Source organism: Solanum tuberosum, unplaced genomic scaffold (assembly GCF_000226075.1).
Source record: "Solanum tuberosum cultivar DM 1-3 516 R44 unplaced genomic scaffold, SolTub_3.0 scf00040, whole genome shotgun sequence".
In the NCBI taxonomy this organism is placed as follows: domain Eukaryota; kingdom Viridiplantae; phylum Streptophyta; class Magnoliopsida; order Solanales; family Solanaceae; genus Solanum; species Solanum tuberosum.
In genome coordinates this window covers 514,061-527,893 of record NW_006238964.1, presented here as the reverse complement: position 1 = coordinate 527,893, position 13,833 = coordinate 514,061, and the positions used below count along the sequence as shown (strand labels likewise).

At 37.5% G+C, this 13,833-nt stretch overlaps 2 protein-coding genes across 4 annotated transcripts in view; one reads left to right on the top strand and one right to left on the bottom strand.

Annotated features, from left to right (window-relative positions):
• Positions 1 to 750: 750 nt before the first annotated feature.
• Positions 751 to 4,879, top strand: LOC102606270 (uncharacterized). The gene is made up of 5 exons (XM_006343060.2): positions 751 to 1,259; positions 1,358 to 1,907; positions 2,301 to 2,808; positions 2,890 to 2,971; positions 3,896 to 4,879. The coding sequence occupies exons 1-5, from the start codon at positions 1,215 to 1,217 to the stop codon at positions 4,121 to 4,123; spliced, it is 1,413 nt and encodes a 470-aa protein (XP_006343122.1). The 5' UTR covers positions 751 to 1,214; the 3' UTR covers positions 4,124 to 4,879.
• Positions 4,880 to 6,010: 1,131 nt separating this feature from the next.
• Positions 6,011 to 13,833, bottom strand: part of LOC102588758 (alanine aminotransferase 2-like) — an 18,615-nt gene continuing 10,792 nt past the window's right edge. The window contains exons 6-15 of one of the 3 annotated variants that reach the window (XM_015306729.1): positions 10,205 to 10,283; positions 9,996 to 10,121; positions 9,804 to 9,914; positions 9,079 to 9,216; positions 8,833 to 8,907; positions 8,459 to 8,579; positions 8,136 to 8,290; positions 7,207 to 7,281; positions 6,715 to 6,918; positions 6,011 to 6,324 (exon numbers count right to left, since the gene is read on the bottom strand). In XM_015306729.1, the coding sequence (XP_015162215.1) occupies positions 6,208 to 6,324; positions 6,715 to 6,918; positions 7,207 to 7,281; positions 8,136 to 8,290; positions 8,459 to 8,579; positions 8,833 to 8,907; positions 9,079 to 9,216; positions 9,804 to 9,914; positions 9,996 to 10,121; positions 10,205 to 10,283 (1,201 nt within the window). In that variant the 3' untranslated portion in view covers positions 6,011 to 6,207. The remainder of the gene's footprint in view (positions 6,325 to 6,714; positions 6,919 to 7,206; positions 7,282 to 8,135; positions 8,291 to 8,458; positions 8,580 to 8,832; positions 8,908 to 9,078; positions 9,217 to 9,803; positions 9,915 to 9,995; positions 10,122 to 10,204; positions 10,284 to 13,833) is intronic. The other 2 variants (XM_006342836.2, XM_015306728.1) reach the window with 2 other exon arrangements.

Genomic DNA, 13,833 nt, shown 5'->3' with positions numbered 1-13,833 from the left:
TAAAAGACGTTTCCCATCTTCTTACATTATTACATAATGGAGTTATAAAATATCCATTGTAATCTGAAGTTGTTGCTCATGTTTTTTTCTTTTTGATGGTATGACGGTATAAATATTACTTATATTATTCAAATATATAAAAAAAAGTTAACAACTTCAAAAATTGGATGCAAGTTCTAAGCATTGGTATGCAAAAAAAATTATTATGAAAAGCAATAATAGGTAATTTGGTAAAACTGATATTATCTCCGTTGCAATTTACGTAGTCTACTCAGTATTTAAGATTATTTTTTTTAAAAAAATTGCAGTCTAAAACAAATCATAAATCATCTCTATAGAGTAACATTAAACAAAAAACAAAATAAAGGTCACTCTTTTAACATGTTAAAAATAAAAAGTATGTTACAGTAGTTGAGACATACGGACTAACTTGCTACATTATTTTATATTAATAGGTCGCTAGGGAGTTGGTTTAGATATGAGTTATGTAGATATTAAATATTGTATAGATATATTATGTTTGATAGTTGATTTGGAAGTAAATTATTCATATATAAAATTAATAGTGTTTAGTTTGCAATTTAAAAATTCACATAACTATTACATATAAAACTAAAACATAGTTAACTAATTTATGCATAACTGATACATCATACATATATATAAAAATACATAAATTACTCATAATTAATTCATACGTTACTATATATCTGCATAACTCTACCGAGCAACCAAACCTCGCATTAAAAAATGTTTAAAGGGTGCATATAACCTATGGTAAATCATACTAAAAAATAATCCATGATTTGATAATCCATCCATTTTATTACTTTGACGAACTTTTCTCGTCTCCCAAAGCATCACACACCTCCATGAGTTTTTTTTTTACAAGTACAAGTTTTTTGTTTGTTTTCTTCCTAGTCCTCACTAGTCCAGTACCAAACCAGGAAGGACTATAAACACTGTTGTTTCATTTTCCCTTCAGCTCTTCAACACAGGGCCTGAAACTCATCATTTTTGTATATGGTCTTTGTCCTCCTGCTTACCACTCCAATGCATGTTCTTCTAATACTTACCTAATATTCAACAGTTCTTCTGATGAACCTCCTGCTTCCTTCTGCATTGGCATGTGTTATTACTGTTCTCTACTTCACCTAAACTAAACTTTTCTTTAACATGTAAAAATTCCTCCAAAAATCTTACTGCATTTATATATGGATCTTGCAAGTGCTAACTACTGTGAACCTCCACCTCAAGGGGTAAATGTTTCAAGATTGTTCTTTTATGTTTCTTGAATGATATTATGTAAATGGGGTTTCTTTTTTTTGCTGATGATTCTTGATTTTGTTATTGACAGGAAGCAACATTAGAAGGGAAAAATGAGAACCCATTCTTGGATAGTTTCCCTGACCCGCTTTGCAAACTTAATCTAAAGGAGACATCTGATTTTGTGAAGTCATTGCCAACAGCAAGCAATGGAGCAGGGTTTTTAAGGAAAGAAGGAGTAAGTTCAGTGACAAGGAGGAATATGGATGCTCCATCAACACCGGGTCGACCCATTTTCAGTTTCAGTGTTGGGAATTTTTCAAGAAAAAATTTCCCTTCTAAGTGGGATGATGCAGAGAAATGGCTTGTTAATGGAAGTTCTATTCAAGATTCCCCTGCTTCTCATCATAATAGTAATAATGGCTTAAAGCCAGCATTAGAATCCTCAAAATTGTTAAAGCAGTGCAATGGGTTCAAGCTTAAAGAAACTGAAAATGTCTTTGCAGAAAAAAACAGAGTTACAGATGAAAAGGTATCTAAAGTAGCTTCAGATTTTCAGGTGTCTTTACCTTTACACCATCACCATATTTCTGCTGGAGCTGCCAACACTGTTTTTGCTGCAACTGATGTTTTTCTAAAAGGTAAAAAAAAAGGAGCTTGTTTTTACCCTTAGCTTTATCAATTACAGTTCAAGATTTAAACTTGATAGAAGTTTCAATCTTTAAGGGCATTAGCACTGACCTAATTGTACATGTTAAATATTGGGTTCTGGATTGAAATTTTAGTGAATTCTCACATATATATCTATGCTGGGAGTCAAAAGTAAAAGTACAGTTGAACAAAAGGTCTTGGGTATAAACTTGGTTTTGTTAGAATATATGTATATCTGCCCCCTGCATGCTACACAGCAATGTGCATTATATCTTTTTAGGTTCTAGCTCTAATTTTGGTAAAATCTAAAACTGATAAAAAGGAACAACTTTATGAATGTTATGGTGGATGTTGAAGGAATACCAGTTTTATTGTAACTGCAGATAAGTTCACAGATGAAGTGGAATCTATTTATCCCAAATCTAGGTGCTTAGAACCTACAAAAGAAGGATTTTTGTTTGGAAACGCGGCAGGAAAATCAATGAAAGAGGCAACAATGGAGGCAATTCATGAGATTAAACACAGAGATATTGGGACAGAAATGACCCCAATTGGCAGCTCTACTACTTCAAGATGCCATACTCCATTCAAGAGCCCATCGCCTGCTCGACACAATACCCCCGCGGACAGATCTGGACCATTGGCCTTACCTAGTTCAGGTTCCGATAGCACAGTTGATATCATGCAACTTCAGGAGTGCCATCTAGCAAAATTGCAGTTTGGGACACAATTTGATTCTGTTACAACCAATTGGAGTTCGAGGGAAGAAGAAGAGGAGGATGTATCGAAGAGTTTGAGACATTTTGAGATAAATAATGAGTGTAGAAAGAGCGTCTCGGAGTCCAAAACACGTTCGTGGGAAGAAGAAGAGAAGAACAAATGCTGTCTCAGGTCAGTGGCTTTTGCACTGTTCATTAATATTTTCATGTGTACTTGGAGCTTATTAGTCTTAACTTTTATTTTGAGTTGTAGGTACCAAAGAGAAGAAGCAAAAATTCAGGCTTGGATAAACCTCCAAAATGCAAAAGCAGAAGCTCAATCCAAAAAACTTGAGGTATTTTATTTTATCCCTTCTTTTAACTTTTGGGCAGTAGGATTTCAATGCTAGAGCTGTTTTCATTACCTTTCATATCCTAAGAATTGTCTCCAGGCCATAAAATCCATATTACGCTACTGTCTGTTTTGGCCTAACAAGCCTCACAAATTTGTTATTTGTGCTACGCCAAGCGTACCACCTGAACTGTGCTCTGGTCTTATGTAAAACCTCACTTTGCTCCCTTTTTGATGTGAGATTTGCCTAAAGTAGTATACGCACCTCTTTAGAAGTTAGTCAGTCTAAAACTCTGTCGATCCTTTTCCTTGATTACGCTCTTTAGCATGTTTCCATGATGGGTGTCAAAGGAATATAACTAAATACAGAGTAGCTGTGCAATGTTGACTGGCTGGGGAAAAATTTCTCAGTCTTGTATATAGTATTGATCTACATAGAGCCACTCAGTACTCTTCCATTGTGGTCCAACATGTTTCCTCCTCTTCCCCCTATGTACTGCTTATATATTTTATCTTTTCACATGCGATGATAGCAGATTAGTCAATATTAATGCATTATTATATTTACATGCATGACAAATTCTTTCTGGAAGTTGCAAACCCATGTGAAGATGGGCACAACAGCTGCATGCAGTAATAAAATTCCTTTGAAATTGGTGTGTCCGACTCCCCCCCTCCTTTTTGTTCCTAAGAAAATTATAAATGGCCAAATTTAACTTGTGCCATCAGACACTACAAACATAAGTTATGTTAAGGATTCTTATACAACAACTCCACACTCAGTGTGGTCCCACAAAGTGAGGAGTGTACGTAGACCTTAACTTCCTCAAAAAAATAGAGAGATTGTTTCCGTTAGACCACGGGCTCAAGGGTTTAAGGACTCCTATGACTACAATCCTCTTATGGCATAGCATTTGCTTCTGTTCAGGTGAAAATCCAGAAGATGAGATCAAATCTGGAAGAGAAGTTAATGAAAAGGATGGCGATAGTTCACAGAAAAGCTGAAGAATGGAGAACTACAGCTCAACTACAACACAAGGACCAAATAGAAAAAGTGGCTGATCAATCACGGAAGATGATGTTGACAAGGCAAAACTCACATCTATCTGCCCAATCTTCCTGTGGGTGTTTGCCATGCCGAAACCATCTTATTTAATTCGAATCGAGCACCAATGTTCAGTGAGATTCATTCTGTATTCCAATTGAGTTATTACTCAGAAAAAAAAATCTTAATGCAACACTTTTACGGGCCAACACATCATACTGTGAAGTTCTAGTAGGCGAGTCTAACTGATTGTATGAAACGATGACATTATGAGCTTTGACACTATGATGAAAAATTCGTTACTACATATCCTATAATGTGGCCTCACTGTGAGAATCCCAGTAAATTTTTACAAAATGGAATGTTCACAAATTGAGATAATGGTTTTGTCGGCTTTGAGGTGCACTTTAATGAATAGTTGGTGATAGTTCATTTAGCAAACACAAACTTGCAAAAAAGTGATACTTTGTGTTCTCCGCTCTTTAATCTGGATTATCAATGCATCTACTCATCAAAGTTGGGGGTGCAACAAGTACAACATTTTTGCTTGATATTGCAAAATCTGAAGATCCTTTGTCTTGAATAGTACCACAGTTTTCCGAGGTAGTAGAATTAAGGCCTCCAGTAATCAGACTGTTCAAACTAGCAGATTCTATGTCTTAGCTGGAAAATGAAATACAAGATGTTGATTGTTTGTCAGTTGTGCTTGTTGTTAATTTAGATTTTAACTTTTATTGTAATCATAAGTTTGATTTGATCTTAAATGTCCTGGGACCACCTTCAACTGCTACCTGGGCATAGCTTCTCATTATAAGCTGCAATAATTGTACCTTGCCTTCAATTATCAATGAAAGCAGCACTGAGATTGCAGTTCAAACGAAGAGCTACTTGGGATTTAGATTGTTAATTTCTCTTATTAAAACTTCCCAAAGGGTATTGCACTAATGCATAACATGACACCACTAAATTTTAAAAAAAATGCTTACTACATAAGGATTTTCAAATATTTTAATGTGTTGATAGGAAAAGGCCTTAGCTGTGACAAGGGCTTTTTGGGATTCTTGGTCTGCATGGTTTCCAAATTAGACATGAAGACAAAACACATCCATATGAGGTCTATCTGACAAGCTCTACATTGAGGAAAAAGAGAGGCCCCAAAACAAGAAAACTGAAAAGAAGTATAGCTTGATAGATTTCTGCTGGATACACCACAGTATCATTACAGATTTTCTTTATTCACTAGGTAAAAGACCAATTTTTCTGATCTGCAAGTGAATCTTACTCTCTCCTCTCAATTCCTTTTTTCTTTTTCTTATAGTTAAGATATTCTAATCTTAACTACAAGATCCAATAATCTTTTTTACTTTCTCTCTGTATAAATTAAATCAAACAAACTAAAACATACGGAATATTTAATACTAGTTTGATTTAATTTCACTTTTGAATTGCCTTTTTTAAAGCTGCTGGCGTACAAGTACAAGCGGACACTAACCTCTAGGGTAGAAAAATAATTCGAGCCTCCAAATGATCTGATCTTTTTTTTTCAAAATCAAATACTAGCCATTGCTATGTGAATCTTAGCCTAATAATAAGACAAACATAAAAGACACTACCTTTACGCTACACATAAAACGTAATTTACCTTTAATTCTTCTCGCGCACACATAAATTGTACTTTCAATATCTTTTAAATTTCTTTTTCAAAGTTAGCACGCCTCTTTATTGAGGTTTCATAATAATATTATCTAAATAGAAAATCATTATTGAGTTTTATTTAAAGTTGACGTATTACTCCTATTACTTACCAATTTAAGTGACCATTTCGTTTTGAAAACATCTACTAAAGCAAGTTAGTTTTTTAAGTCGATTCTAAGGTGTTGATAAATTTATTTTGAATAATTTAATTCTCCAAGGAATTCATATATATTCACGTCTAGACTAGAATTTAGATATGCAACATATTCAAGGAGGAAATTCTTATTTAAGTAGATCAGAGAATAGTTACAAATTTACATCACATTGATCATCTAGGAGGAGAAAAATAGATATCAGGTCAAATACAAATAAGAATAAAATCGTACCAGTTTTCACTTTTCACTACTGAAGTATGATTTGTTTTAGTGAAGATGAAAAATAAAACAAAGCTTACCAGATGTTCTTATTCAAAATTCTTTAAAATAGAATGCCCACATACTTTAGCCGCGAAATTCATCCATGAACTGCTTATGGAATTGTGTAAAACGAGATACAATAGCTGGTATCTTCTCTTCTTGCGGTAATATTGTGCACCTAAAATGCCACGTTCCAGGACGCTTCATAGAAGCAACAAGTAAATACAAATTTAGTCGAATCCAACAATTCTAAAGAAACACAAGTATCGAAAAATCCCCCCTAGTTCTCAACACATGCAATCAACAGTTTTCTTCTTCTCTACTTGTAAGGTGTGCTGCTTTTGCACCAAAAATCTAATTAATTGCCCAATTTTTCTTTCCAATTAATTAAATTCTTTTGAGGTAGAGAGATTCAAAGTGTTCGGGAAATGCTTATTAATGTTCAATGTTCCCGGTGAAAGCCATCTACATTTTTTTTTAAATGAGCGATAACAGTTACAGACCATATTGACAGAGTATGGCTTGACGATATCAGTAACAATATATATAAGTGGAATGAGGAAGCGAGTGGGCAAAAAATATAACAATCACCTGGCCAAATCCAGAGCCTAAGACAATGACAATTCCAGTGGCATTAAGGAGACGCCAAGCATAAAAGGCATCTGGTGCAGTTTTAGCTTCTTCTGCTGCTTTTATTGCTTTGTCAGGTAAGTTAATACGTGGAAATGAATACAATGCACCTTCTGCATTATAGCATGTGACTCCCTCCAAACTATTGAATGCGTCTTCCAGTATCTGTTGACGAAGTAGTCGGTTTCAGAAACTGCATCAATTGGAAATTCACCAAAAGGAAGCTTACATGGAACTCTAATGAAAAAAAAAATCCGACACCATTTTTGGAAAGCTGAAATGAAAATTAAGCAAAAAAAACGTCTGGGACAACTTTTCTAGGAGAAAATTTTAGACATCTTTGCTTACTATTTTGAGCACCTCTACTATTCAAATCTAAGGTTCATGATCGTAAAACAACTTCAGCAAAATAAACTAGTGTCAATCCCAGTCTTATATGCTAATTCTACTGACCTTTGCACGCCTTGCCAATGATGAGAGTATTGCTTCTTTCTCAGCAGAAAAAGACTCGTATGACTCATCGCCCACCTGAATAAATCAACAGAGCAGTGCTGATAGTTAGGCATCTATAACACAGACAAAGGGGCCTCACATCAAAGCTTCAAAGTTTACAGTTCACAATCAGAGCTGAATTCATGTCCGCCGTAGTGACATCTAATTTTATCTTCCCACATAAAAAAGTGTGATACCTACAAAATTTGACAAAATGCTCCAGCAATCTTAACTCATTGAAGCAATTACTTTATCAAACTAATTCGACATTTAGACCATGAGATCACCAGATTTAGGATGAACCCACAACACTCATTTGGGAATTTTAGGCAATGGGGGATTATTATCCAGGATAAGGGATCATAAATTCCCTTCTGAGGACTTGGGCAATGGGAGAATTCTTATCCAGGATAAGGGGAAACATTCCCTCCGAGTCTGAGGACTTGGCCTTCTCTGATATAATCCTTCCCCTTTTCTTTCTCTCTTCTTCCTCCTCAAAAGCCTAGCGAAAAAACAGTTACCCGTATGATTTTAGGTCTATCTCATCCTCTTATTAACACATTCAATCATCATGGTTTCACAACTCCAGAGTCTGGACTGATGCATCTGGAGGTCGATATAGGACATGACCACTCCATCTCATGCAATGTTATTACCCTCATACCAAAATTACTACTATATGAATGACTCGGATTCTACTAGACCAAATAAGCCAGAAAATCATTGAGGTAACATTCTGGGAATGCAATAACCGCTAATTCCCAAATATTGAATTGAGGGTGGAGACCCCACTCCTTCTTAACAACTCCGCCTCAAACCCAAACTTGTTGGGGTCGGCTATATGAATCCTCAATATCCATTTCACTCCTTTTGGACATGGCATTACCAACCTTTGGAGGGATCATGATGAGGCTTGCAAGAATCTGACCAGAAATGTTGGAACAAAGATTGACAGATGCCACTTTGTATATCTGTTCCCTTATCTCAGGACTAAATCCAGTGAACTCCATGTAGCCTCCTCGCTTTCCACACTCGCCATAGTATCCTAAAACCAGAAAGAAAAGTTAGCGACAGCAATAAACAATTCAGAGGTATTTGTAAAAATGAAATACCGCACCTTACCCCCTTCTTCGCCACAACTTCCTAACATCCAGACAAACAGAATAGAAAGACAACCAACCAGAGAGGGAGAGATGGATGCAGTTGTATCTACCTTTTGAGGCAGAGTGAAAAGAAACTAAAGAGATGTCCTTTTCTCCAAATCCCATAGAGCGGGATATTTTCTTAAATGAGTGGAACTGCTTGTCAGGTGCATAAACATTTTCCTGATACACCTGCACAGGTTCCACAAAATATGAGAGTGCTTACAATGTTACAATAGACCATTTTCGTCCAGCCCTTCCCCACGCATAGCAGGAGCTTAGTCCACCAGGCTGCCCTTTTTCTTACAATGTTGAAAATTAATCTCAGAACATTCAGAAATAAAAAGACTGTTAACCTGCAGAATTACTGGTGATCATATTTCCAAAGAAGCAAGAGAATTTGTCAGAATCAAGCAAAGAAGCATCTAAAGGAGAATTAACTCACTTCATCAGCCAGAAGAACAAGGCCTTCTTTCCAGCAGAATTCCACAATTTCCTGTTGGTTGGCCTCAGCAAGAACCTACATACACAGAGAACTAATCATACCACATGTAAAGATTCTTACATATTTGTAGGAAAGGGAGGACCACATGTACCATCACTGTATGCTCTCATCAAATGAAGTAAATCACGTTGTCCATACAAATAAAAAGAGATGGCTATGAGCTTCAAAAATCGTATAAACCATTACCCGCCCAGTTGGGTTGCCTGGATTGATCACAACCAAAGCCTTAACGTTAACACCCCTGGATCTTGCAGTTTTTAGCTGATTCTCAAGCTCTGAGATCTCAAGTGCCCAACCTGTTTCTTCATCAAGATAATAAGAAATCTAGCACCAAATAAAAATATACATTAGAGGCTTCTGCATGAATTACCTGAAACATATTTTTTTTTCTTTTTGAAAAGTTAAGTACGCAGTATATTATTAACAAAGCAGCCTAGCACTGAAAAGGTGCAAAGGCAATATACTGTCTAGGAATCCCTCATACCAAAGGGAAAAAGAAGAGAGGACTCCACGGCACAAAAACCTACTCGTGTAAAGTATATATAAAATCTAGCATGCAATGTTTATCCTTTACATCTTGAAGATTACACCAAAAAGCCAACAATCACAAACATTTGTATTTTATCTGTTCAATGGAAGAGTAACTTTAATCAGGTCAGATATTTCTTTAATAATTGTTTACAACAATCTCTTACGGCAGACTGGTATTTAAGCGGAGGAGGTTAGATGGGTGGCCCCATTATCCACAATATGTGCCACTGACTCTTTTGAGGACTTCTCAATAATCCAAGGGGTAAAAATAATCTTTTCCAAAAGTAAGTAGATTAAACTAAGTTTTTATTAAAGAATCTGATTCAAAGATAACTACTCAAGTAACATTAATAAACTTAAATAGAAGCAAAAACACGTACATGAGTGCCACCATGAAGGGTAATTGAAGCAGAATAAAGAGGATATTGGGGGATGGGACAGAGGATTCCATCATTCTCTGACCCGATGAGCAACTGCATCATCATATGAACCTGAATAGAAGATGAATGAACAGAAACTGTCAACATCTTGCTATTTCATTCAATTACTTCTGTCAAAGTTGTATGAATAACTTGGAGATCCATAGAATTTACTGCTGGGCTTGCACCATCAGTCAAGAAGATATCATTTGGATCAGCAGGGAAACCATCACGAACTTCGATACCAGATGCAATTTTATCACGTAATCCTTTGATACCCTACATTTAGCAAAACACAACAATAAATTTTATGATTATACTGGTATACAAAACTAGGATAATACAATAGAAGATATAGTCACCTGACTGTGACTGTATGCACCTGTTGCTCTACAAGGAATTTGATCAAGGATCTGGATAGCTTGTTCTATAGAATCCGCACTATAAAACAAAGAGAGAATGTCAATTAAACCAAAAAATCCTGTAGAATATGCTGAAGTTGATGAGAATTATTCACCAAAGGATACAATAATATTTAGATAAAATACTCAAAGAAAGATACCATCAACTAAAACTTCCCAAATTCAAAAGCAAAACGTAAAATAACTGTAATTTTAGTGAGAAGAAATTACTAAGCTTTATGTCAATAACAACAAGGGACTGATTGACAACTCAACAAAGAAGCACATTGTAGCATACAGTAGTTTCAACACCGCATTTCACTGATTTCAAATGAATGACGGAAAAATCCAGTCAATTTAAATGAGGAATGGATGGATTGATGAATTAATAGTGAATCACATCTAACATAACAAGACTACATTGCACTGATCTCAAAGAACAACAAACGTCATAGCCACTTGCATTTACTTCAAAATACCAAGAAATATGATCACATTTAGAGGCTAAAAAACTGAAAGGTAAAAAACATATGAATTAGGTGGCAAAATAAATAGAGACGTCAATCACCTCAAAAAAATTCAGAATCAATATACTTAGAGAGCTTCCGTATTATCACAACCTTCCACACCCTATTTGTTTTCTAGCATAAAGTCATATTTTTCATTTTTTTTCAAGCCTCTAGAACATTATATGTATATTTGACATGAGAAAACTTGACTACTGTCACGACCCGATTTCTCAAGTCATGATAGCACCTACTATAACCCACCAGTAGGTAAGCCAACCTCTAACCTGGAACAAGTAATGGGTCTGAGGGTAGAAACTAAACAAGAGTAGGCAAATAACAATATAAACAGGCGGAAGCAAACCAAAAACATATATACAAATAAAGATCCCTCCCAGAACCTGGAAGTCACTAGTGCAGAGCTACTAACAAAATGAGTACAAGTCCCAAAAGTGGACAACAGAGACTGGACTGTCTCGAAAGGTAAAAGACAAGTCTATATATACAGATGGAGACTGAAATAGTACAAAACGTCGTGTGCTCACTCCCGTCTCCGGATCAGTCTGCTCCAAGCTCGATCAACGCTGGCTACTAGTGCCCAGACTTGCATCACGAAATAGATGCAGAGCGTAGCATGAGTACCAAAACAACCGGTACCCAGTAGGCATCATAGGCCGACTGAACTTGAAAAGTAAAGGCAATATGAAAAGAAGGAATAACACAAACCGAAGTCAAGAACTAAAATCTAACTAACAAAGAAATGCACACGAGTGTACAAAGAACTAACTAAAGTAATCTATAAGCTAACTACACCTAACTGGGCCCCCATAAGCCCAGAAGGTACACTCGTGCGCAAGTTAAATAAAAACCCGAACGGAACCCCATAAGCCCGACGAGTACACAAAATAACTATAACTAAAGAGAATTGCATAAAAGAACCCAAGAACGAAGAACACGAATCAGAACCTCAACCCTAATTAGTAAAATCTGACAGTACGGAGGCCGGACCTCGAACCGGATGCTCACCAAAAGTACCTAAGTAACCAATCACAAGTAACAAGTATAAGAGGTCAGAACTCTAACCGGATGCTCTATATAAGTATCTGGGGAATAGAGTCCGGAACTCTAACCGGATGCTCTATAAAGGTGCCAACGTAGCTGTTGAAAGAGTCCCAATCGATCCATACTCATAAATGTCCGTGAAACGCCGTCCACACATAGCCAATCAATGAAAGTCCTTGGAACCAAATTCAAATCGCGAAGTAGAACTAGTGTTGCTGATGTAACTCGTGAAGCCGTAACATCGGGGAAAATAAGGATAACTATAGCCGGACAAAGAGTATCGCCTAACTAAGGCCCAAACTATCAGACTCAAGTCTGCTACACCAGTCTACAGGGATTTAAGCCGGCCGAGCGACGTCGGGGCAAAACTAAGGCCTATCGGATCCGAATCATGTATTTCTAAGGCAAGCCCTAGTCAAACCTAAACTAAGGCCCAAATGTTTCAAATAGACAAGAATTAAGCATGAAAGCACTCCACATAGCGAGGAGGGTCCATTAATAACACAAAGCATGCTCACAGTTACTCGATAATTTCCGAAATAGGCCGAAAACATGATTTCTTAACACCTATGCAAGATTCAATAACTACCCAACCCAAATCCCAACTAATCAACGTGCATTCACATTCTCGAGCTCAATCTAATAGAGAGAAACCGTAGCCTACCTGCAGGCCGATCACACGCGCTCCAAAATTACTTCTCCGGAGCTTTCCCTTTTCGAACGTCCTTTAAACGCTGCCCCGCTATCAAAAATAGAGTCACAACGTTAATACGATCGTTTAGACACCAAAATCACAACAAACAGAGACGGGTCAATTTTGGGGTCAAAACGGGGAAAGTGGGACCCGCGCAGGAAATTCCAGAATTAACCCCAAAAGTGGGTCCTAACCAGTTCCCCCAGCTCATGTCCCAAAATGGGACACAATTCGGGGCTCGGGAACAACACAATATCAACATGCAACTAAAACCCAAATTTTCTCAAAAATTAGAAATGGACAACAGTTGGTATCAGAGCCCCAGGTTTATCGGTCTCACTTGTACAGAACTAACGTCTAGTAGTGTCCTGCGGATCGGTGCGGAGACGTCCGTAACTTATCTTCGGGAGGCTACAGGATGTCCTTAGGAAAATTTCCTCTTTTGTTTCGCTTTCGTAGAGCATGTGTCTTATTGGTTTCTGGAAATCTCACTTGCTTCACTCTTTCGCAGGATGGCTCGCTCGCGAGGTGGCGCGGCCAGGGGTGGAGCACCCGGGCCTGCAGGCAGAGTCTCGAAGTTTTGGAAAATTGGCTGGTATATCTGCAATAAATAGCAGATTTTTTGCAACTTTTTCAAAAACTAAAAACTCCGACGGGGTGCTCCGAACTCGTTCGGAACCCCGTGCACGCAAACGAGATATGCAACCATACCAAATTCGACATTCCAGACTCAACGGCGCAGTCGAAATTTCCATTAAAGGTCATCTCAATAAAAAGTGGGTCCCACTTTCAAAAGTCATTTTAAGTCAAAACCCACAAAAGGGCTCGGAAAGATATCAAAAACCTCCAGACACAAAAGAAGGGTCAATCTAGACCAAACTCGACATTCCGGAGCTAACCACGCTGACGGAATTCTCATCCGAACGCGTTTACTCAGAATGTTGACCAAAGTCAAACTTAAGCCAAATTTCAAAGGCTAAAACGCCTAATCGCACCGACTCACACTGAAAACCTCGAGAGTCATGTCGACCATGCCACTAGCCTAAAATGACCCTTCCGAAGCTGATAGAATCATCAGAATTGGATTCCGATGTCATCTTCTTGAACTTTTGATCGAAAATGATCGTTCAAGGTTCATAAGCTCCAAAACACCACCTGCACCAGCTGTAGCTGCAGCTCCTGATCTTCATGCTCTGCTGACTCAGATACTAGCAGCTATTGGGGAGATACGACAAGCACCAGCACCAGTCCCAGCAGCCCCAGCACCAGTCCCAGCAGCACCAGCTCCAGCGCCGCAGGGTCAGCCTGCCGTAGCGGCACCAGAGGTT